General features: G+C 39.6%; 1 protein-coding gene across 1 annotated transcript in view; it reads left to right on the top strand.

The window, feature by feature from the left end:
• The window catches only part of LOC130071394 (zeta-sarcoglycan), a 146,743-nt gene that overhangs the window by 77,518 nt on the left and 42,213 nt on the right, over nucleotides 1–27,012 (top strand). Inside the window, 2 exon segments of the mRNA XM_056236186.1 lie at nucleotides 21,680–21,802; nucleotides 26,099–26,171. Of these exon segments, the coding sequence (XP_056092161.1) occupies nucleotides 21,680–21,802; nucleotides 26,099–26,171 (196 nt within the window).

Here is a 27,012-nt window from a genome sequence, read left to right as displayed (position 1 = left end):
AGCAAGCATTATCTGCCTCGTATGGCCTGTTTTATGATGAATGCAAATAATTGAAATGAAATCTCTGGCTATTTGTGTCCCATGGAGCTTTATTATGTACGAAGCAGGACCATAAATTAACCAATGCAAATTAAAAAGTGATAAAAATCACCCTATATGTAATGTTTGGCAGCAAAAGTTGCCCTCATAGTGATTTTCTATTTCTATTAAGTCTCTTTATTAGTTTAGTATTTACTATAGTGCCTCTTCAGACAGCATAGTGAGAGTCATATAGCGCTCTCGCCAATGTGCCCTCTATATCCTCTCTTTGACATTACCCGCTCTGCAGAGCCGTTGCCTTCAGGCTCTCTCGACATTGTCTGAACATTTAGGGAATTTAGTTGCAGGGATTAGCTCCCAAACAGGCAGCAAAGTTATACTGTATCACCTCTCTCTCCTGCACTCCTGTTTGTTTCCATTCTCTCCTTGTTCTCTCGTCCCTGAACCCACTCACTGCAAGTACATTAATCTTCAAACAGAAATTGTATAGGGGTGCTGAGAGCCAGAGAGCATGGGCTGTCCTCTGATAGCTTGGCCCAAGAGTCCAGAGGTCTCTGTTTTTATAATATGGCCCATAAGTTCAGGTGATTGATGCGCAGTTGCGTTGTGGTGAGCATGAAGCGGGAGCACTGCGATCATGACTTCATCCTCTGTTCATAAGGGAGTCGCTTAAATATCTGAGAGCTGTAGTCCGTCATGTTCTTTGTGGCTTTAGGCCCAAGGTTCTCAAACCAGTCGAAACCCAACTAGTCTCGCATAGCCAGTCCTTCAGACTGACGGCAGAAGGTCTGACTCTGGACTCCATTGCAGCTTTCATTGGCCAAGAACCACCCAAGAGGACGTCTGACTGACATGTAAAGCAACCAATCACAGTTTTATTTTGTTCAGTGTCATGTTTAGGGGATGTGAAAATGTAAGTCATTTGCTGCGTCCCAATTCGCCTACTTATACTACGCCCTAAAAGTATGTACTCTTTTTGTAAAGAAAAAGTACATACTTTTGAGTGTGTAGCAAAAGAGTAGGCAAGCTTTGGGACATACTACTTCGTCATCATTAACGGACAGATCTGTCGCGTGCTGCGTGCAGCCTGTCACTGTAAACTGCCCTGTCAATCATCTCGTCACAGTTAAAATCCTCCATTCAATCTAAGTTAATTTCTTACGGTTTCGTAGAGAAATGTTGTCGCACGTTCATCTGTCAGTCGTGGGTCTTTCATGCCGAGACTCTCCTCATGTGTTTGGATTTTGAATGTAATAATGCATTTAAAAGTTAATGGCTAAACACATCTTTGCAAAAGTTCACAATGCTGCTGCAGATGCAATATAATGTGGACAACATTGAATAAATACATTTTCGTCAGGTTAGATACTGATAATTAATCACTCAAACCCCTTTATCAAAACCTCTCTACATAACCGTTGGACTCACGTGTCCTCCATGTCTGTAGTTTTTGAACACTTTTCACTTGTGTTTGTAGTTCTAACCGAATCCTCGTCCAACGCGCGATGGGTTGTGGGCAATATCAGCCGTTAGAGTGTGCAACGATCTGCACTTCGGATACTGACCGGAAATAGTAGACCATCCGGGTCTCTTTGGAGCACTCATTTCAACATACTACGATTTGGGACGTACTAATTCTATTTCGAATACTATTTAGGACGGATAGGATGCGAATTGGGACGCAGCAATTGTCCTCACAATCGTGCAAGTGTACTGCAACAATGGCACAACAATGGTGCTGTGAACTATACTTTTGAAAATCCAGCATTTCTGTCAGGACCACTATCGTCAAATACGATTGACAATTAGCATACAGTTTGGATTGGCGGTATGGTTCCGTTGTGGGCGAGAACTCCCTGCGCACCCATGCAGTCTAGCATGGATAAGAGCAGGGAGAGCAGCAATAACCCCCCTTAGGGTAAACAGAACAGAGCCAACATGAATGTATTGCAGATATCATTAATTCAAGATTTTAAAATACAACATAATTCGAGAATTTATTCTGATTCAAGGGGAATCAGAATGCCAAATGCTGAATGGGCGAGAGGAGGAGCTGGGGATGGAGGAGGGTAATTAGCTCCTGAGAAACGCAATAGCGGCTGATAATACTGAAGGAGCTTATATATGTATACAGTGATGGGCGTCATATTCCTATAGGTAGAAGTGGATCAGCTGATGCGAGCTTGACTAACGTGACCAGCCAGAACTGACGCTACTCTTGATTTAGTTGATCCTGATAAGTGCTCATTGTCACAATTGTAAACACGACAGCTTATATGAACTGTCTCTTATTCAGGGAATATATACTTGAGTGTATCTTCAACTTATGTCAGAGGGCTTGATTTTTATTAAAATTCTTTTTTCTTTCCTCCTTTTTGTTATATGATGCTCAGATTAAAGCTGTCTTGGAAACTTAATACTTAATACTTTCATCACAACCTTTATTGTTTGAATGAGTTTTGACTATTGTATTACCCTTTTGCCAGACCCAAAGTTGGATGAAAATCCATCATAAAAAAATGAATTTTTTTTTTTTTTTAATTATTATCATCTAAATATAAATATATATATATATGTGTGTGTGTGTGTGTGTGTTTATTCTGTGTATTTAAGTAAGACTATGCAATTAGCCTTAGAAAGACAAAGGAATCAGCCATTTTATTCCATTTAGTAACTGTTAGAAATCACACAGTAAAACACAATATATACACTGTTTAAATGATTATTTATTTATTTTCCATTTTATATATAATAGACATACACACAGATGCATACACGCCATACAGTATATGACATTAAGACATTGTTATAAATAAATAAATTATATATATATATATATATATATATATATAATACCATGTTGTGTAAACTGTGATAACAATAAGATTTTTTCTTGAGCAACAAATTAACATATTAGAGTGATTTCTGAAGGATTGTGTGACACTGAAGACTGTGTGCAGTAATGATGCAAACATTCAGCTTGTCATCACAGGAATAAATTACCTTTTAATATATATTCAAATAGAAAACAGTTGTTTTAAATTGTAATAATGATTGTTTAATAAAATAAATGCAGCCCTGGTGAGCATAAGATACTTCTTCAAAAACAAAATTTCTTACCGACCGCAAACTTTTGAAAACGCGAGAATTTACATACACAGCATTTGAATACTCCCACACAAGTTAGTAATTATTTATTCAATTGCACCATTTTTGCACCCTTACCTTTTGAAAAGGGTGCCGCCACAGTATCAGCTGTTGTACCCTTTTTCAGAGAGTGAATTGTGTCTGGAGAATTTTGGAACCCCTCCACACACAATCCCAACCCCCCACCCCCTACCCCCAAAAAATGATCTTACTTTTTGGCTAACCTTTTAGAATATCCTCACCTTGTGACCCTCAATTGTGTTTCTGGAAAATGGTGGTGTGAAGTAATGCTCTTCATGACCTTCTTGCAGCAACGCATTGCCTTGCTAAATTATTGTGCGGCAGGATTTAGTTGGAGGAGTTGACAGGCTGTGTGCTGGAAGTGAGCTGGTGATGAAATGCAGTATTAAGCTTGTGCTGTCAGATCTTGTTTTTATTCTCTCTCTCCATCCCTCCATCCCTCTCCGCTAACCTGAGGCATCCCGCTCTTTGCCACGAGGTCCCTGCTCTTGAAATTGGGGGACAGGGAAATAATCCGAGCATGGGCTGTTCTCACGCTCGACTCCAGCTGTGTGCTCGTTTCTCCTCTGAACACCTCCTCCAGAGGCCAAACAACTGAGAGGACACTGAGGGAACACAGCATCTGCTTTTTGTCTTATTGACTTTTCATTTTTAGAAGTGTAGAGTGCATAATGAATGGCTTCTCTGCTTTGAGAGAGTGGGAGATGATTTCATTAGCACTGGGTGACAGAGAGGACATGAGTAAGAGATGCTCTGGGGGGCGGACAAGGACAACAGGAAGACACGTGTGACGTTGGGGACTCAGGTGTGGCACAGGGGCACTGCCAGTATCTTCTGACACCACATTCTTTCCAAAACATTGTCAGTTAGCATTTCCATTCATTTTAAAGGCAATTCACTGTCTTGATAAATTCAGCCCACCCATGAAATTGATTTTCCATTGGCTGAAATAATGCTCTCTTCTATTTAGTGTCTCATCACTTGATAACATTATGTATGTCATCTGAACTGTTATTATGACCATTCATGTATTGTCAATTATGCTTTATATAATATACAACAAAAGTTATAGATTGTGAAATTAAGCTATAGTTAGCTTAGCATGCCAGTTGCATCCAAAACCCACTGATACCCTGCTAAATTTACGGTAAACAACCAGCAACTACTTTTTTTTTATGGTATTATAGGATGGCATATTGGTGCTTTCATATTTTATACTTATATAACCATGTAGTTCATTAAGTCATATGATGTTAATATACTAAGCTTAATTAAACTACCAAACCTGTTGTTGTTTTTTCCTTAAGGTGGATGATAAAAATACAGTTGGTAAAATGGAAACCCACATGATGAAATCAGAGATTATCATAAGTGGCCTGTCCATAAAACATAAAATAATGCAATACACATTAAAGGGATAGTTCACTTTGAAATTCATTTTTGATATGTTTTAGCTTACCTCAAGGGCATCCAAGATGTAGGTGTCTTTGTTTCCGCAGAAGTTTCCATTTTGATATTTTTAGGTCAAACCGTTCTTGTCTGTCAGTCATATAATGCAGGTCTATGGTCACCACCTCAAAGAGCATGCACAGAGAAGTCCAAATTAAACATGATTTAATGACTCGTAAATGTAAGTACACATTGATGGCCTAAGACATGAAACGAACGGTTTGTGTGAGAAAACGAACAGTATTTATATCGTTTTTACCTCTTGTAACCACAGCCACGTCCAAGTGATCTGAGGACGCGGGCGCTTCGGTCTGTGCATCAATGTGTACTTACATTTACGAGTCATTAAATCATGTTTAATTTGGACTTCTCTGTGCATGCTCTTTGAGGTGGTGACCATAGACCTGCATTATATGACTGACAGACAAGAACGGTTTGACCTAAAAATATCAAAATTGAAACCACTGCGGAAACAAAGACACCTACATCTTGGATGCCCTTGAGGTAAGCTAAAACATATCAAAAATGTATTTCAAAGTGAACTATCCCTTTAACAACATACAATCACCAGGCCTATATGGTAAGATAACTTACAGTTAACCAATTAACAGGTCTGTAGCATTTTTAATTAGCTAGTTTTTTTTTTTTTCTGTGAAATTGACAAGCATTTTTACAACCAACATACATCCTAAAGTGTTTTTGTGCGATTGTTAATAGCCAGGCAGCTTTTAGAATAGCAGTTCATGTTCAATTAAGTATTGTTATAAATACATTCAAATGCTCAATTATACATTTTTATAACTATTATTTGTTTGATTATGCATTAAAAATGGCTACTCCATTGATGTTCTATGCGGACTGAATTCAACAGACTGACTAAATTGTTCATGAAAGCATACCATAAAGGGCTAACAAGATCAAGCTAACCAGCCAAATATGGACCATTGGTTTGCTAAATTGCTATTTATTACTTCACATGACATTAAAAGGGACATTTACGCTATAGTGATTTGCTTGGTGAATTTCGGCTGTTCAAGGACAAAATCTATTCTAGAACTATATATATATATATATATATATATATTCTAGAAGTATGTATAATATACCGTATGTATTTAAATTTCAGTCAGTCAAGAAGAGTTCAACATAATATTATTTAATAATAAGTTTTTATTCCATTGCATCCACTGCAGGGCATAAGGGAACCAATTTAAAGGGAGATCTACCTAAGAAGTTTCAAAACAGCCGCCTCAAAGTGCTTCAATCACCAATTATAAGTTTTGCGGCACCAAAAATCCAGTGATTTGAGTGATTAGTTCCAAGTAATTAATCACGATAAGAATACATTGGCAAAGTGTGCATGCATGTAGAGGAACGTTTAGAAATTTAATGTGCTGTTTTATGTTGTGTAATTTAGCAAGAATAAATTGCTAGTTTTAAATGAATATCATCATTTGCAATGCCACATTGCCACTTAGAGGTAGTGAGTTTAAACCCTAGAGAGAGAGAGAGAGAGAGAGAGAGAGAGAGAGAGAGAGAGAGAGAGAGAGAGAGAGAGAGAGAGAGAGAGAGAGAGAGAGAGAGAGAGAGAGAGAGAGAGACTAAAGGACATATGGAGATTAATGCGTACAAATACACGCATCAGTCTTCAGGACTGTGTTGGCTGATTATGACAACAGCATTGATTATTTGTCTCTTTACACTGTTCACAAACCACACCCAGACACATGTACACACACACACACACACACTGATTAATGCAGGTGCTCAAAATGCACCTATTTCTCCCTTTTATTGATGAGGGTTATCCGGTTCAGATAAATAATTTATCTTTCCAACTTTTTTCATCTTTTCTTTTCTGTTTTGCTTTTATTTTGTGCACCAGTTCTCTGCAAGCTACTTCTCTTGAAACCTTCAAAAGATTAAAGGATTTTTTTTTATTTTTTTTTGGTTAAGAGCCCCTATGTTTTTGTTTGTTTGTTTTTTAAATAGAATGGATGTGGACATTTCATTGCCTTGCATCAGCGTGAGATTGTTTATATGGTCAAAGTAATTCAGATCAGAACCTCCATGTTTTATATTAACTGCATTTTGGACAAAAGTTCACCCTCATCCAAGTGCCAATTGCTATAACTGGAATGATAATGAAGCAGCCCATGATTTACAGCCCATTGTTATTTGGCTATACAGGATATTGAAAACAGGGGTCTTCAAACTTATTTTATGCCATGGACCCCAAATATGATGATTAACTTTGTGAAGGGACTCCCTAAATTATAAAAGGTAGCTTTATATTTCCATGTAGAAACACTTAATTTATACTGTGGAAACAGTGGAAACATTTCTCTAATAACATGTTTTATTATATTATATTATATTATATTATATTATATTATATTATATTATATTATATTATATTATATTATATTATATTATATTATATTTAGGGCTGTCAAACGATTAATCACGATTAATCGGATCCAAAATAAAAGTTTGTGTTTACATAATATATGTGTGTGTACTGTGTATAATTATTTTTAATACATAAATACCCACACATGCACGTGTATTTAAGAAATATTTGCATGTATGTATATAGACTGAATGTAGCCTATATATAATGTATATTTTATATAAATATAAACATTTTATATATAAATAACATATTTTTCTTAAATATATACGTGTGTGCATTTATATACAAAATAATTATACACAGTACACACACATTATGTAAACACAAACTTTTAATTTGGATGTGATTAATCGTGATTAATCGTTTGACAGCCCTAATTATATTATATTATATTATATTATATTATATTATATTATATTATATTATATTATATTATATTATATTATATTATATTATATTATATTATATTATAAAATTATTTTTATTTGTTTATATGGTTTTACTGTAAACTTTTCCATCCTATGCCACGAAAGGCTTCCAAGGCTTTCCTTGAAGTATTTTTTCAACTGACAAATTTAGCAAATGCCTTTTTTTTTTTCAATGCAACAAGTATCTTTTCATTTTAACACCATCTGATTTTCCACAGCAAGGTCATATATTCTTGCCATTTTACTCCTATAGTGAAAGCTTCCATTTCCTCCAACCTCAAATGAGGGGTACATCAATATCAATTAATATTCAAGAGAAGGCCATTAATATCCGCTGCATATCATTTCTCATTTAAACCACCTGAGTGGAAGGATCCGTGAGGTGGTGCAGTCTGGATGGCTTTATGAAAGTGAGGATGTCCTTGTGTAAATATTGAGTGTTTAATCCTTACATGTACATTCACTGAGAATCACTAAAGTGCGAAGCACTCGAACCTTGAGCTCTTGAATCATGCGAATAAATCTGAGGTAACAACCTTTTGTGAATAACATGGCTTAATCATGAATCACTAAATAATTAATATTTAGTTTTTTCTATATAATTTTATTTTATATAATCAAAGTATTCAGTAACCACCTTTGCAATTACATATTCAGCCACTAGTCACAATCAGTGGAATACAATAAAAACAAAAGCACATGGGAATTAAACAGTTGTTAAGCAGTCCTAGTCATTCACTCCATTTGTATATGCTGCCATAAATTATCCTTTTTTTTTTTTCATTTCTCCCTTACTATGCAGTCTCCCCAACATAAACTTATGCAGCAATTTCAATCATCCCATCAGTCCAATCTTTTAGATCTGGGGTTTTAGGGCATTTCCAGTTGCGTAAAATCATACTGGCAGCTGTGATGCAACCAACGCTATCTCACGATCAATTCGTATATATTGTATGAGGTGGCTAATTCGTATGATTTTTTACGACCTCACTTGTATGATTTCGTACGATTTGTATAAACCCCCGTGACGGGTGGGTTTAGGGGCGGGGTCAGGGGTAGGTCATTTGTATGAATTCACACGAATTGGGCAAATCGTACAATACGTACGATTGAGCAAAAATCGCACAAATTCGTATACGAGTGAGGTCGTACGAATTTGTACGAAATAGCCACCTCGTAAAATAAGGGTATCAATCTTAATAAGGGTAAATGCATTTTTTACTATATTGGGTAACACTGATTTATCTCCAAGAAGGCATACTCGTGGTTCCACAGGTAAATTAGACCCCATCCACTCGTCTAATCAATATTTTGTAATTTAATGTGTATGTTTTTACCAACAAACTTTAATTTTATTGTAATTGTAAGATGTTAATGTTTGGTATTAGAGATATTTGGCAGAAATAATAATAAACTAAACGTTGTGCCACTTTTAAGAAGTATTATTGTTTTCTATCTGAAACCATGTGCAATTATCCAACTAACCAAATTTCCACATATAGAATCATTGCTTGCTCATTCATTTTGGCCATGTTAAATCAATATTTGTTTTTAAACAATTTTACAGTTTTTTTTTTTTCTTCTGGTGGATACATAGACATCTTGGGCTTTCTGATACTCCACAAACTCACATATCAAAACTTTAAGTATCAGAGCTCTTTTTTACTGAAGGAAGGAAGAAATAAAGAAACATCTGTCCCTTCATAATCCTGTGGTGTGATTCTGTCACATCTTTTCTGAAGATGATAATGCTTTGTAGTGGATCTATGAGCACACCTCTGGCCACTGCTGTGCAGTGATATTGTCAAGAGAGGATTAATCAAATACAAGTATAAATTAACACTTTATTAGCATTCACTTCTCTTGGTCTCATCAGCATAATCAAAATTAGCCTTTCCTTATCCTCAAACACGTTTTTAATCACTATCTCTCATAATTAATGTAGATTCAACTTTTTTATTTGTATTTCCCTTTTTCCCTCAAAAGATAACAAATGATCTGAAACTTTAACTGATATGCAACATATCTTGCTAATTATAAAATAAAAGAATGATAAGCAGTTAATTAATTAACAGCATGTTTCTTTTTTATATATTTAACATAATCCTACACCAAATCTCTTTGTATTAAAAAAATAACTTCAAGATCTGAAGATGAGCTCTACATTTGTTTCTTTGGGTCTCTGAAAAGATTAAGATTAACATTTTTTTTATTTGTTATAATAGAAAATTCAAAAGAACAGCATTTGTTTGAAAATAGATTTACTCTAGTATGTTTAACTTACTACATTAGTCAAACAAATGTTTTATGTTGGTCCAACTCCAACTTAATTTGTTTTTATTAATTTACTGAGACTTTATTTTCCTACGTTCAAACATGCAGTTTTGTTCATCATTATACACAATACATATAATGAACAAATATGCGAGTGCCCACAGCCTAAAGCGCAACTCTTCTTCATAATGGTAACCATAGAACATAAACATTACTGTTATGTGCTTGATGTTGATTATTGCGTAACATTTAAGTGAGATATAATTGCATGCTCAATAAACAGAAACAACCAATGCAACGTTATAACGTACAGTACTGAGTACAATTTATTAGAAAAAACGCAGTGTGAACAAGTTACAAAACAAAGAAAAGAAAAGAAAAATCAAAGAAAATATCAAAACCAAACAATTCCCGTAATAACCCAAACCCTCTAAACTAACTACCAAAACATTTTGTATATAACACATTACATAAACTATGCTAACTAAAACCAAAAATACAAAAAAGTTGCGACCACTCTTAATAACTAACAATGGACATAGGCCTACTACCTGTAGATGTTTGAAAATTGCTTTAAAGGCACACTATGTAGAAATTGTGTTTTTGTCAAACAGTGACCCCTATAGCCGCTGTGGAATACTTTCACTGTCGTAAATAGCTAGCTAGACATATGTGGACATTATTGGACTGGTCTAATTATCAACAATGGATGAATGAACAGCATCATAAAAAATGACATACTACAAGCAAGCGCAACAACATAGACTTACTAGTCCATCAACAAGATCGCCAGGTCAGCATCGCTGTTGAATCCAGTGCTGCTTTTTAGCTTGCACCAACTGGTGAAAGCCCGACCGAGTGGGACTCCTCACGCGGTCAGATTCTCTTTTCCTTTTCCTAGTCTCTTCCGACCGCGTTTTCTTTGCTTTTTATATCGTCGAGTATCACGTCTGAAATGCGCGCAAGTGTCTTCGTGCTTCATATGTTGTTGTTGATGTGTGTGACGTCGTTGCCGTAAAGCATGTCGTGATTCTCGCGAGATTTGTCGGGGGTGCTCCTCTCAAACTTGCATTGCTGTTTTTTACAACGACGTCCCCCCCAATCTTTACTACCCGGATGATTCGAGTTTGTTTACCACCGAAATGACTTTGAAGCTGTTATATTAAGGTACAATTCTTGCATAGTGTGCCTTTAAGAACACCAATCCACATTATTAGAAAGTGGTAATAAGCAGCAATGTGTATTAAGCTAAACATATAGTAAAACAAGCTCCAGTCCGTAACTTTTTTGGGTTAAAAATTATCAAAAATAATTTTTTGAGCAAGTACATAACCAGCCAGTGTTCAAAACGTACTCTGTTACTAACGTAACTTTGGTTCTCTCTAGAAGAGGGAACGAGTACTGCGTAATATCTTACGCTAGGGGAAAACCTCTTTTCCACGAGATATTGAAGCCAAAAATTATCCTTAATTTTGAATTAATGTAAAACGCGTTGCGGCAGCGTGCAGACAAAGGCAAGGCGGCTCGCGTACCTATTGGCTGTCCTGCGGCAACTGCAGCAGCCTATCGAGAGAGGCCCAAAGAGGGCATGGCCTGGGCCTATAAATGTAGCTCGATGGGCTGATATAATCTGGTTTTTCATCGCCGAAACGAACCAGAGCGTGTTGCAGGCACGGCAAAGATACGCAGTACTCGTTCCCTCTTCTAGAGATAACCGAGGTTACGTTAGTAGCCGAGTATTTTCTCTTACGAGAGGTTCTCTCGTACTGCGTAATATCTTACGCTAGGGGAACCCAGTGTAAAACGCCGTGCGTGCTGGGATCCAACACCAAAGTCCCAAGGGCAGGTGCCCGGGGCTCATATAGTGCATAATCACCAGGGACTCAAAAAGAGTCTGAGAAGAGAGGCTAGAAGTGTCATTCCCAATAAGTTAGCGTCCTAAGGGAGCTAATCACATTAACAGTGTTCCACACAGTCAGGGTGAAAATGTTCGGCCTGAACTGTGTAACAGTATGGGTCTTACTTTTGCCCATGGAGTAATTTTATCGATCAGCGAGCGGTGCTCAAGTGGTTGTAGTATTCTGAGCCGAAGCAACGGGGCAGACAATATTGATTGTTGGCAGGAACCTCTAGGTTATAAAACCTTATAAATGTAGACAGAGAGGCCCAGCCTGCCGCCATACAGATATCCTGCAAGGTAATCCCGCCAGACCAAGCCCACGACGAGGCCATGCCTCTTGTGGAGTGCGCTCTAACACATAAAGGACACTTCAAGCCTTTAGACGTATATGCCAGCGCTATGGCATCAACTATCCATCTGGATAGGCTCTGTTTCGATGCGGCTAGTCCCTTAGCACGTCCGCTGGACGAAACGAAGAGCCGCTCAGTGTGTCTGAAAACAGACGAGCGAGACACATAAGCTCTTTATGCCCTGACTGGGCAAAGGAAGCTCGCGTCCTTTTCCTCGTTGTAAACCGGTAGGGCAGACAGGGAAATAACCTGAGCCCTGAACGGTGTGTTGAGGGATTTAGGCACGTATCCGTGTCTTGGTTTGAGTATGACTTTCGAGTCATTTGGCCCAAATTCCATACACGTCGCGCTTACTGAGAGCGCTTGTAAATCCCCTATGCGCTTCACTGAAGCAAGAGCCATTAGAAACACTGTCTTGAATGACAGATGTTTCATGTCCGACAAGTGGATTGGCTCGAACGGGCACCTTTTGTGGCTTCCAAAACCGTGGAAAGGTCCCACACGGGGACTGAGGGGGGTCTGGGAGGATTCAGCCTCTTAGCTCCTTTAAAGAAGCGGATGACCAGATCGTTCTTCCCCAGTGACTGGCCAGTCGCGGGTTTTGTAAACGCTGCTATGGCCGCCACATAAACTTTGAGCGTGGATGGGGTTCTGTCCTTATCCAGTAGCTCTTGAAGCCTCGGGCTTTGCACCAGCCAGAAAACACAGACCATTTTGAGGAATAGAGCCGTCTAGTAGACGACGCTCTAGCCTGCTTGATCGTGTTTAACACTCCCTCCAGAAGGTTTGTGGGTACCCGTTGATGGCCCATGCATGCAGGGACCACAGCTCCGGGCGAGGATGCCAAATCGAGCCCTTGGCCTGAGAGAGGAGGTCTTTCCTCGTCGGTATTGGCCATGGGGCAGTGCTTGTCAGCTGCATCAGAACTGGGAACCAAGCCTGGTTTACCAGAGCGGAGCCACAAGTAGCACTGAGCATCCGTTTTCCCTGATTCGTTCCATTACCTGAGGCAGGAGCGAGGCGGGGGGAAAAGCATAGAGTGGGCAGCGGGGCCAGACGTGGGCCAGCGCATCCCTGCTCTTGGAAAAAAACTTCGGACAGTGAGCGTTTTCTTGGGACGCAAACAGGTCTACCTGCGCTCTGCCGAATGTCTCCCACAGCAGTAGGACCGTCTGCGGGTGCAGAGACCATTCTCCTGCTGGAACATTGTTTCTGGACAGTCTGTCTGGTCCCAAATTCAGGTGACCAGGCACATGTGCTGCTCTCAATGAGCGCAGATTGTGCTGAGCCCAGACCAGGAGGCGTTCCATCAGCCTGTAAAGGTTTCGGGACCTGACGCCACCCTGGCGATTTATGTAGACCACCACTGACATGTTGTCCGAGCGGACCAAGACGTGGTGACCTTTTATTCGGGGACAAAAGCGCCTCAGCGCGTTGTCGACTGCCATCATTTCTAGACAGTTTATGTGTAGGAGCTTCTCCCGTTCTGACCACTGGCCTAAGAACGGTCTGCCCTCGAGCAGCGCTCCCCATCCCGAGGTGGAGGCATCCGTGGACACCACTCTTACACTCGAGGAAGTCCCCAGGTTTACACCTGACTGGTACCAGTCGATTTCTCTCCAAGGTTTCAGAGCTGTGACGCATTTCTGATCGACCTTGAGGCGAAACAGACCGGAGGCCCATGCCCAAGGTCGTACTCGCGCTTTTAGCCATAACTGCAGCGGCCGCATGCGAAGCAGACCCAACTGGAGTACTGAAGATGCTGAGGCCATAAGACCCAGCATTTTCTGAAACCTTTTGAGCAGGACTATAGTGCCGCAGCGGAAGGATTCCGTGATGCGCTGAATGTTCAGTCTGCGCTCTGGCGACAGTCGCGCTGTCATAGACAGCGAGTTCAGTCCTGTGCCCAGAAAATATATTTTCTGACTGGGAGACAGCGAACTTTTCACCCAATTGACTTTGAGACCTAGATTCTCGAGATGTTCGAGTAATATGGTCCTGTATTCTATGAGCTCTGAGTGTGATCGAGCTAGAATCAGCCAATCGTCCAAGTAGTTCAAAACGCGCATGCCCCGAAGTTTCAGGGGTGCGAGAGCCGCGTCCATAAACATTGTAAATGTACGGGGTGCTAGGGACAGGCCAAACGGTAGGACTGTGTATTGATATGCCTGGCCCTCGAAGGCGAATCTCAAGAATCGCCTGTGACGTGACGCTATTTGTATTTGGAAATACGCGTCCTTCAGATCTATTGACATAAACCAGTCCCCTTGGCAAAGCTGCACGAGGATTTTCCTGGTTGTGAGCATTCTGAACTGGCGTTTCACAAGCACTTTGTTCAGCTTTCTTATATCTAGAATGGGTTTGAGACCCCCGTCTTTTTTCGGTACCAGAAAATATCTGCTGTATAGGCCTCCTTCACTCTGAGCTTGAGATAAAGGCTCTTTTGACCCTTTGCTCAATAGTTGCGCTATTTCGGCTCGAAGTAGATGGGCTACTTCGTTTTTTAGCGTAGATTTTACCCGCGCCGTGTAGCGGCGGGGACGTCGAGCGAACTGCAGCGAATAGCCTATTTTTATAATGTTCAGCACCCATTCTGATACCCCGGGAAGCTTTGCCCACGCATTTGCATGAATAGCTAGGGGTAGAATGAGATCTGGGCTCTGGCCGCAACATAGTGGCGACAGGAGAGCTTTGGTGTGCTGTAACGTAAACACTGTGCTTGCAGCGTTTGAGGCGGAAGGCGCGCCGATCGCGGCGGGCAGCCTGGCCGCGCTCAATTTCCTTATAGCAGTTTGCTGAGAGAGAGCGAGCGGGGCGAGCCCCGTGGGGCTTAACATGTCTGTGAGTGAATGTGGGCGGGGGACAGCAGGCACATTTACTGCACTGAAAACACCGTCGGCCTGAGCTGACTGTATGTGTGTGTGTGTCTTATACCCTGAAGAAGGCTGTTTGTGCCGCTACGCGTGGGTTGTTTTTTTCCCCCATGTTTTTTAAATTTTCTACTATGAAATAGCCAGTTAAATAAAGGCTTTTTATTAATTCCTAAGAAGAGTGCCTTGGATTTCCTTCTACTACATGTATGTGTGTTAGTTTCGTTTTTACAGAAACCGTGGGACATGCAGTGTGCAGTGTTTGTGGGCACTGGGTTGTGGGCACATTCACTACATTTAATGCACAATTGACATGAGTCGTTTTTATTTGTGCGAGCCCTGTACTGTGGCGGGCTGTGTTTGTGTGTAGAAATGAACACTGGGCTGTGGGCATTTTTATTACACTCATAACACCATCGGCTGTGGCCGGAATACCAGCAATTATACTGTTTATGTGATTTATATCTGGGTCGCCGTGGAAACGGCATTTGTGTGCAGGCAAGCGGGCCATGGTTCCGGCTTGTTTGCTGCAAAATACACTGGAACAGTCGCATTTTCTGGAACTGAACAAGCGAAAAGTTTCAGTGGAAGTCTGGCCGCGGTGAGACGTAAACACCGTTGTTTTCCTAGGAGGGCTAGGAAGACTTTGAGGCCTCGGGCTTTATCTCAATCTTTTGCCGGGGCCCACGCGGAGGAGGGGCGGTGGCCGGCAGAGCGAGAGCGTGGTCTCTGGTCCCGGGCTTGACTGCGCTGTGAAGCGGCGGCGGACGGAGGCTGTGGTTGGGAGCTCCGAGCAGACGGCTGTTTTGGGCGATCTGCTGCGAAGCTAGAGCGCTTTGGTAAGGAGTGCTACATAGCCTGTGATGTCTTCTGAACCTCAGTGAATCTATCCGCGAAATCTTTGACGGATGATCCAAAGAGGCCAGTGGGGAGATGGGTGCGTCGAGGAACGCGGGCGGAGCGCTTCACGTCCGGCATCTCAGATAACATCAGCCATAGGTGTCTCTCAGCAACGGTGAGAGAAGCCATGTTCCCACCCAATGGCCTGTGCATCGGATTTCGCGGCGCAAAGAGCCAGGTCCGTAGCGCTCCTCAAATCCGGCACGCTGATAGCTTGCGGTCCTTCCTCATCCAGTTTTCGGAGAAGGTCGGCTTGGAAGATCTGCAGTACGGCCATCGCCGCTGTGCATAGCGGAAGTAGTGCGGCAAGCTTTAGAATGTAGCGCCATCTTAGCTTGCCATCCAGCAGAGGGCGGGCAAAGATGGGCTGCTACAGCTTCTTCTACTGGAGGAAGAGAGTGTTATCCTCTGTCTTTAGCACCGCCCACCAAGGAGAATGCTGCTGAGACAGAGGTACGCGGTCCCTCTGCAGGAAACATCCATCCAGTCGGCTGTGCGCGGGCTGCGCGGGCACCGCCCACTCAAGGCAGAGGCTCGCCACGGCCTGTGAGAGTAGACGCATCAGCTCGGATTCGATGCTGGCCCGTTTCCCTGACGACTCGCAGGCAGAGTGGGGGAGGTCCACAGAGCTCGCCCAATCCTCACTGTCCGACACCAGGATAGAGCAGCTGGCCTCCTCTACAGATGCAGCTATCTCGTCGTCATTAATGGCGGAAGCGGCGGCGGACGGCGGCGGTTGTCCGTCGGTGAGCGACTCGAGTGAAGCTGGGGAAGCTCGCGAGCGAACCGGCGAGCTTTCACGGGCTGGAGAAGGCTCAGGGACCCGCTGAGTACGCCACTTTTTACGGCGCTGTACTATAGCGGGCAGAAGTGCAGACTCGGAGAAAAATGCCAGGCGAGTCCTCAGAGTCACCATGGCAATAGCTCGTAATGATGGCAGCCGCCTTCAGCGAGCGCGAGAGCTGCATGATCCTTACCCAGGCAGGAAACGCAGATGAAATGGCGGTCCCCGTCGCTGAGTGCGGCTCGGCACGAGCCACAGGAACGAGGCATCTTTAAAAAGACGCTGCTCTTTTAGATAGATAGAGAGAGTGTGAGTCGCAGCGGCGAACACACACACGGCAGAGTAAAAGGATATAAACGCCGGAAAGCGTACGGCGTACGGCAGGTACGGCGACTGAAGGCGGTGAGATGAAGGCCAGCGGCTTCAGATGCAAAGGCTCGTCCCGCAGAAAGCTTTTCTCAGACGGCGCGGCTTCTTCACTCCGGATCCAGAGATGCGTGAGCTTCGCTGAAGAGATGAAAAATCAGATTATATCAGCCCATCGAGCTACATTTATAGGCCCAGGCCACGCCCGCTTTGGTGGGAGGTGACGTAGTGGGCGCAAAGCGCCCCATTGGATCTGACGTCACCAAGGGCCTCTCTCGATAGGCTCCTGCAGTTGCCGCAGGACAGCCAATAGGCACGCGAGCATGCTGCCGCAACGCGTTTTACATTAATTCAAAATTAAGGATAATTTTTGGCTTCGATATCTCGTGAAAAAGAGTTTTTCCCTAGCGTAAGATATTACACAGTACGAGAGAACCTCTCGTAAGAGAACTATCTGCTTGCCTTCACTCGATTCAAAACAGTAAGCTTGTAATAATATTTTTAATTCCAGTGGTACTGGTGATTTCCGCGGGAAATTCGAGCATGTCTTTGCGTCATTACGTCACATCTGTACACATAAAGAAGGTGTCTTGTCTAGTAGGCTATATTGCGTGTGAGAATGTTGGAGGTGGAGATTTATAGCCTTTTCTCACAGCACTTGATATAATTAAACTTATTAATTTGATGGCGGATCCAGAAAGGTTCAAACGACTATCACCAGTGAACACTGGAGATTAACCCGTTGTAAAATGTAAAAGACTTTGGACTGAGAGTTTGGAAAAAAAGACTGCAACCGGGCCCAATGAGAAAACAAGGATAAATATCTGAAGGGCATTAAATGTAGTCACGCAATGCTGATGTTGTTAACATTAACAATTTGAGAACAAAGTATAATTTGCACGGTTTGAAGTGATATGAAAAGTGATCGTTAGATTTAATCAGCGTGTTTTACTGCAATGCTTTTTTTCCCCAAAGTTGGTCAGAACAATAGTGGATGTTACTTACTTGTTCAGATGACATCTTCTAGTGAAAATTCTTATGTTGGTCATACTTCCAAAAAGTATCTGTGATTCCGAATGACAGTATCCACACCGGCGCGGCGACTGACAGCCCCACATTCTCCTCAAAACATTGGATTCATCCGCACTGTGCCGTGCCGAGGTACAACTCACGTAAAGTTGATAATTCCGCGAATGACTGCAATTGCAGATTTCGAACAGAGATGGCGACAAAGAGGAAAAACTGCGGACTGCAGCTTTAATTGACAAACCAAACATGATCAAGTTGCAAGACAAACACTGCGTTCGTAACTTGGCTAATCAAGCTATTCTCTGTTATCATCTACACACATTCAGGTTGCACTTGACACAAGACTTGATTGCTAATGCTGAATCAGCAGAGTGAATATTCAAGATCACATTGCAAACACATTAAAAGACATTCATCGCTGACTATAAGGCAAAGCTTGACGGAAACAACAGAATTGAGTGAAGTCTGACGCTGATATGGCTCAAGCAGACAAACAGGGACTTTTATCCAGTTGGCACACCAGCGGATTGATCGAGTGTCGTGTCATCACAACTATGATTGACATTCAAGTTGTCCAATGATTGTGAATCTAAAAGTAGAATATAGAAACAGTGGAGAAGAGCAGAAGTGAAATATATATATATATATATATATATATACAGATTTACAGAAACTACTCTAAATGTCCAACATAACTGAACATTAAACACTAACATAAACTACCAGCATCTGTCCCTATACTGAAAACACATAAAATAACACTTAATCCCTCTAATACAGTCCCTTGCAAAGCATGCTGGGAACTACAGATCCACTGCCCAGTTAGTTGTCAACAAAAAATATTCATGTAGTTTTAACACAAATGAATTGAGTAAACTTCAGTTTTAAATATATTAGTTGGATTGAACACAATTGAATTAATTTGTGCAAAATGTTAAAAAATCATGTTACTTTAGCTCATTTTAATTAATTGAACTGAACAAGAGGCAAAAAATCATTTAACTTTAATAAACAAAACTGCATGCATTTTGCAGAAGAACTTTATTTTTGTTGTGCTTCAGCACTGCTTGACTGTGCGGATGAATATGGTTGTCCTACTGCTCATAAAACACTCACTACTAGGCTTAAGAGACACAACCATTTTAGATGTAAAGGATCTCAAACTTACTAGTTGAAGACGTTGTATATATCCATTAATTGACACGGTACTTCCTTGAAAATAAATTCCAGCTGCACTACAACAACCACAATGAAAGGAACTTTCACAATACATAATGCTTTACAATTAACTCTATTGGAGAGTTACATATGACAATTTATTTGTTCAATAAAATACCAACCTGTTGAGTAATAAAAATGGCATCTCCGTGTCGGTTTTACAACATTTCAAATCCCTGTTTTCACCATCTCCCAAAAGCAAAGTCAATGTTGATTCTAGTTTTAATACGAGCTGTGATGCTTTCTCATTTTGCCAGCAGACTCTCCTCTGTTCGGCTTTTTTTGATTCCCCAAGGGTTCGAAATTTAGCTACTCTCTGTCAACAGTTCTCGCTCGTTGCGACAACTAACCTTTGTCACTCCCACCATACGCCTGTCAAAGTAGCCGGAGCAACTTTTCTCTATTTATGGATATGACGAGACTCACGGACGAGTGAGTAAGTGCTCAGTTTTGTGTGAAAAGCATCCCGCTCTGTCTAAAATATAAACACTTATAACATGCTTACCATAGAGAATCAGGGTAAGACAAAAACAAGTTTTGGAAGAAGGATTGATGGTGTATTGACACATTTTCTAAATTGTGTTCATGCGAACAACAACAAAAAAAAAAGTTGCATAGTGCACCTTTAAACATGAAAAGACAAGATTTTTTTGTTTTGTTTTTACAAATATGTGAACGTTGGGACACAGCTGTGCAACCTTAGGTATATTTAATAGAGCCCCTTCTCAAAGAAACTTGTAGAAATGTTTCATATTTACTTCTGTTAATCTCAAGGTTAATAATGAATTTAATGTGAATGTGAAGTACTGAGGCTTAGTCTGTGGACAGATCACATTTTTGATAAAATTAGAGAAAATCAAACAGATTAGATCAATAGATTGGTTGTGTAGATATTGAGAACAATTAGCTGGTTGAAGTTCTGTGTTGTCCAATATATCAAACAGTGTATCTCTCTAATGTACTATCCAATAAGGTGTAAACTGGTAAATATAAAGGAAGGCATGCTGGAAAAATTGGCTAAATTAAATCCCCAAATTTGCATTGTTATAGGCTTTAATGGACTGCTATATTTGCCATAGGGCGCTTGGAGAAAGGGCTGAAAAAAGTAAGAGGACAGGCAATGAATGCATGAAGAGCTAGAAAGACAATAGAGGATGGCAGAGAAAGGCGAGAGTGGGCTTAAGGAAAAAAAGAGAAGTTTACTTTCTGTCACACACACACACAAGCAAACTAAGCCAAGTTTACTCTCCAAAGTCACCGAGGTCATGGAAGATATGATAGCTGTGATGAATAATATAGTCATCGCACTGTGTGTTTGGGGCAGTGCACTAAAAGCTGCCGAGATTTCAGTGACACTGTTGTTTTTGGACCAAGTCATTTTTGGTTAATAAAGTCATGATCAGTTTCATACGCATCGTTCACATCAGCCCTGCATGAGACAAATACAAATTCAGCTCTTTCTCTAAGTCATAATCATGCATCAGGGTTTAAAGAAAGGCTTTCTGGTTACACTGTATTTCAAGGTGTCCTTGTTACATGTGCTTAATATAGGATTAGGGTTTGGTTTAGTTAATAACTTACAGTTATTACTAGTAGAAGGAAACTGTAAAATAAATCATCACTAGCTTTCCATATTCCATATACATATTTCCACTATAATATGTACACAGAAAAAGTCTTAGATCTTTGAGTTCAGCTCATGAAAAATGGGGGCAAAAACAAAAGTGTTGCGTTTATAATTTTGTTCAGTGTTGTTTATGTTTCTTTATGTTGATATTACTTGCAAAAATGATTCCATACATTTTTTTTTTTCTCTCACAAGATTTGAGGTTGTTGGTTGTTGTCTCTGGATAATGTCATGGTTGAGACGCTTTCCATGTGCCATTAATTGGATTTTTTTTTTGTCTTTTTCACACCAAATTATGACTAATTTCAGTTAAGTGAGAACATGTGGAAAGGTTATTTTCATATATGCCATTTTATTTTCATGACATATTTTGTGATCTTGTGGTAAAGGACTTCATCGGGCAAATGGACTGAAAGAATGATTAGTAATTTTTGGGACAAATTTTTACTCAAGAGACTTGTATTAATTACTGTAAGTGTACAAATACATCTATAATTTGACATTGTAGTAAGTCTTTAAACACCCTGGAAACAATGAGCAGCAGCTCTAATATTAACTCTGTTCAGAAACATAGTGAGTTGCCTTTTTGTCATTGTCAACATTGGCAGCTCTTTTCTAAGGCAGCATCATAACTGGAATTGAAATTTAACTTAAATTAAACTTGTATTTATTTACGTATATAGAACTGGAAAAAAAAATACAATAAAATAATTATCATCATCATCACCATCTTGGATATTTTTTTAAATGCTCTATGTCTAGTACAAGAAGACCTTTCCTGATTGTATGAGGTAAATGTGGGCCGCAAAAGTTATGTTCTTGTTTCTCAAAGCATTATTCTTTCTTTTTCTTTTTCTGCAGGCTCAGAGATGGTAGAAGCCCAGTGTCAGCGGTTCGAGGTGAAAAGTAGTGATGGCGAGAGAGTTCTCTTCTCTGCTGATGAAGAGGAGATCAGTATTGGCACAGATAAACTGAGGGTCACAGGTATTACATACACATACACAAACACACTCACATATTCATCCAACATTCACCCATGATCCATGTAAGAACATATAGACTAAACTACCTGTGTTATAGTTTATCCTTAAATTTGGCCCATCAATCAGTGTCCACTTATCCATTTGCCTGTAAAGTTATAATAGTTATTCTAAGGATTGTTACTTAGTAGTCTAATATACACATTTTTTTCCAACATGGTTTATTATTATTAGAAAAGTTTGGTTGTGTGTATCTACACCAGAACCCTGAACGCTTAACCCTGTAGAACAAGTTCAATCCCATTATAAACAATGGAGCTGTCTGCAGCATTATGGCAACGTGCTTTCAGTTGATAGATTTTGATATGTCGCAGCCTCTTTATTTTACCTGTCTGTCAACAATAACATAATTTACATTTTTTTTATTTTTTTTTTTATTTGTATGACCTGATTGCGATGCATTTTGTTTTTTTTAATTTAGGCAATTTTTGACCATTGCATCAGAGCCGTGTGTGTGATAGGGAGAGATGAGTCACTCCAAATATGCGATATTACTTTTATACAACAGTTCAATAAAATTAACAGTTGCTATGTTTGCATGCAGCCAAATAATTGATTGATTGTTCAATTGGATTGAAAGTCTTCATGTAAATTTTATCCAATTATGCTCGGTCGGAATTGAATTTTGATCGGATTGTAGACTTAAAAATAATCTAATCAATTGGAGAATTTAAGTATGAAAACACTTGAATCCGACTATCTTCATCTCAATCTGGTTAAAAAATGCACTGTTCACATGTGGTGTGCACATTATTTAGTTCCTGAATGAATGAATGTAATAGTTAACCCTGGGTTATTCTAAACCATGGGTAAACTGAATCCTATTGCTCATAATTTACCCGGGGATAACAATTAATCCTGGGTATTCGTAAGCTAATGTGTCACATTGTGCACTCCCAAACTCTGGGTTAACAAACATCCTTATTGGCATATTTGCAGTGCCAATGTCACTGACTGGATGAATGCAGCACGCGACCTGTTTACATAAATGCTCTATTGCGCTGAATGAAATCAAAATGTTTTCTGAATGGACTATAAAGGTTAGAATGAAACATTCTCTTTTTTGATAATTTTCACAAAAATGTCATGGCCTCCAGAATTTTTTGTTGCATAAATATCTGAACATGCAATATATCAAAATAAAGAACAGGGCCTAAAAAAGCTTTATTCTAGCTTTATGCATTCTTTTCTTTTTTTATCAACACCTGAATGTGGTTGAGTTTCATAAACAAAATAAAATAAATCAACATTCTGAGCAAAAAGCTGAGAAAATTATGTATTTTGTCAAAGACTGTATCTGCATCGGATTTAGGACAATGTTCTAAATCCATTTACACCTACCAAAGCTTCACAGACCAATAGCTTGTAGTAGGACATTTCATTTGGTAACGTTAGGCAGTTTTGATGTATGATGTTGATGATTGCATTATTTTACATGCATTACATGATATCGCTTGTTTCTTCTTCGCCTGTGTTTTGAGCAGGAGATTACTATTTTAGTACCATTTCAGGTAACACTTTATAATAACTACACGCTAATAATCATTAGTTAAGCATGAGTAAACAGTTAATTCATCATTCATAAAGCATTAATAGACATTAATAAGCAGTTTATAAAAACAGCTATAAATGCTTTCTTCTTGATTTACAAGCATATCTATAATTTATTTAATAATTGTATTTTCATCCTTTATTAATGATCAATTTATTATTTCTAAATGATTAATTGCATTTTTTATAAACCAGTTATTTAAGAGTTTTCAGTGGTTCACAAGATTACTTAGAACGTGTAAGTAAATGATTAATAAACTATTTAAATGTACATTCATACATCTTATTATTCAGACATATAGTGATGGTCACTTAGTGTGTTAATAAATGCTTTATTAACATGTATTTAAGCTGTAATTCAGGGTTAATTCGGGTAGTTATAAAGCATTTAGTAGTGGTCAGTTAACTATGTTTGTGAGCTCATCTAAAGTGAGGACTATTCGTGCCTTGTAAAGCATTTATAAAGGAGATTTAAAGGCTGTTAAATATTTCTATGTTCTGTATCACTGTGTTGTGTTTGTTACATTTTACTGTTTAGAAGATTGATGCGCCTTTAAATCTCCTTTATAAATGCTTTACAAGGCATGAATAGTCCTCACTTTAGATGAGCTCACAATTAATGCTTATTAATGCTTTATAAATGATGAATTAACTGTTTACTCATGCTTAACAAATGATTAATAGCATGCAGTTATTATAAAGTGTTACCCTATTTCAGAAGATGTCATAGCGCCCCCTACTACAGTATATAACAGTAAAAAACAAGGGAAGCCGGAATTTTCTGTCAATGGCGGGGAAAGAGTTAATTGCAAGCGTGAAACGTTCCTTTTCCCGGGGTTAAAAGCAGGTTTCAAAACAACGATAACCCAGGATTAAGCGCAGTGTGAAAAGCAGTGACTCACTTACCTGCTGGTGTAATGATGTAACCTACAGAAAGAGTCAATCAAATTGGGAGACTTCAGCTGTTGTGTAATTTTTCAGCACTGAATTTTTTTTTTAGTTATTAGAAAATACATTTAACATTTAATAACAAAACATTTAAATTTAATACAGCTTTTTATACACCATCCATTTTTTGAGCCAATTTTTAATATTTAAAGGTTTAAATATTTGCATACACTGTATGTACTAGTAACCTGCCCTTACATTGAAATGCAAATAGATTGTTTCAAATAGATTTCACTCATGCAGGCCGCTCTTTCTCTTACTCTATTTTTTTTTTCTATTTCTGTCTGAGAGTGCATGCTGGGAGGTCAAGTGGAATAGCTAGAGGTCAGGGACAAAGAGGGCACATGCTCAGTAATTGGGCAGATCTGTCCATTAACTCTTTTCACAAAAAGACATGGGTAGAGAGAGGGATCAAGGGAGAGAAATAGTTCGAGAGAGAGAGAGAGAGAGAGAGAGAGAGAGAGAGAGAGAGAGAGAGAGAGAGAGAGAGAGAGAGAGAGAGAGAGAGAGAGAGAGAGAGAGAGAGAGAGAGAGAGAGAGAGAGAGAGAGAGAATGCATAAATATAATATGGTTCTTCAGAGGTGAGACTGAAAGGCTAAAATGCGTCAGAAAGAAGAACTGCCCTATGGAGAGGAAGTGAGCGGAGGGAGTAAAGTGTTAAAGGAATACTTTTCATGTCATTCAAAATATTTGTTTATTCTGTGGAACACAAAAGTAATCTTGTAAACATTCTTCAAAACTCCTATTTTTGTCTTTCACGTATGAAAGAAAATAATGTGTGTTTTAAAGGAGTAAATTAAAGTTTAATTTTAAACTGTGCCTTTCAAACTGTTCTGAACGTGATTGTGGGGAAAATGAAGAGGAATAAAATAAACTAGGACAGACCGAAACAAACAAAAAGGCAAGTATGGAAGATCAGCTTATTTTTATATGTATTAGAACTCAAGTAACACGCGCATTTTTATGAAAAATTATACTGTGCAAAGGGGGAAATTTCAAATTTTCCAGAAGTACAGATCTGGGGAACTGCACTCAAGTCTACCACTTCACGGCTCTTGTAATTTATCACTTGATGTTTTATACCTCTGAGTATGAGGTACACTGCCTAGCCCGAGTTACTTTATTAGTAGTATAGAAGGTATAACAGAGCATTAGGTTGTAGATAAAGATATATGATAAGCCAGGTATATCAATTCCACCATTGACCACGTTTGTGTGTGTGTGTGTGTATGTGTGTGTGTGCGTGTTTGTGTGGCCCTGGTAAATGCTACGTTATGGGGACAAAGATGGCAATATACAAAATCCTTGTCCTTCTGGGGACAATTTTTGGTCCCCATTTGGAAAACAGCTTACAAATCATAATAAGTGATGATTTTTGATAATGTAAAAATGCAGATGTGATGGTTAGGGTGTGTGTGTTTGTGTGTGGTGTGGTCTAACTTACAGTACTTGTGAGTGCAGTGAGTTTGGCTTCTCACGAACCCTGTTTACACCTGGTGTTGACACCCCTCTCAGATGACACGATTGTGAGCAGAGTCAGATAATGTACATATAATATTTTCATCCTTAAGTCTGCCTAGGAACTGACTAGTTGTTGATTATGATTATAAAAATTCAGTTGTTCACAAAGTTGTATGACACTATATTTAAATGTGTTGTGTTTTTTTTGTTTTTTTTCAAAACAACATGGTTCTAACCAAATGACTTGTCATCCTTTCTTTTTTCTCTTTATCTCTCTAGGCAACGAGGGAGTTGTGTTTAGTCATTCAGTGGAAACGTCACACGTTCGAGCTGAACCATTCCAAGACCTGAAGTAAGGCATGCTTTCTTAATGTACGACAATATAATTAAATGTGTGATTCACACCGAGAACCACAGAGGGGTGGGGGAGAGCTAGAGAATGAGAAAATGAAAGGGAACAAGACACAGAAGGATAGAGGAAAGTCATAAAACATGAACTTAATGAATGTCCACTTCCTAATTGTCCATAGAAGCTCTATATCCTCAATATTCAGTGACAAACTGTCCCATTCATACTCTGTTATGAGAAAGAGGACGCGACCTGTCTGACACGCCCAATCCATCACCGGTGGATCAGCCAATCAGATTGATCTAATCTCTTCCGTCTGCATTAGTCAATATCTGATTGGATGTCCGATAGGTCACTAACACATCCCAAAGCTTCTCACTCCCCCAAACTCCGACATTATCACTACAGGAAATGATGTACTGCCATGATGGATGGAGTCACTTTAAGTGCAACTAGGCAGGTTACTGAGGGTAACTGAGAGCTTTTACCACCCAGTTTGGTTTGATGGAGCACGGCTGGGTGCTTTCCAATAGCAATATGAACTTGCTTAATGCAAATGCACCAGGATCACATCTTCTTCATCGCTACAAAAATTGGGGAAATGATTGGATTAATGGAGGGATGGTGACATCTTATACTAGACGTTCAGCTTTCAATGGGAGTGTTGAACCTTTTTAGTTCCATTTCTTATTTTAATGGAAAACATTATCAGGATTTGACCCATTAAGGGGTCAAGGTTTGGCTAGTTAGCATGGTCCACTTAGCCCCTGCTGGTCCATACTGTTATTACACGATTTTGTGTTTAAAATCTTTGCCATCTTTTTCTTTTTATAGCCGTGTATAA

The sequence above is a fragment of the Rhinichthys klamathensis genome, unplaced genomic scaffold (assembly GCF_029890125.1).
Source record: "Rhinichthys klamathensis goyatoka isolate OS25496 unplaced genomic scaffold, OSU_Roscu_1.1 h1tg000440l_1, whole genome shotgun sequence".
NCBI lineage: Eukaryota > Metazoa > Chordata > Actinopteri > Cypriniformes > Leuciscidae > Rhinichthys > Rhinichthys klamathensis.
The sequence above is the reverse complement of the archived record's forward strand: the minus strand, read 5'-3'. Positions and strand labels throughout refer to the sequence as shown.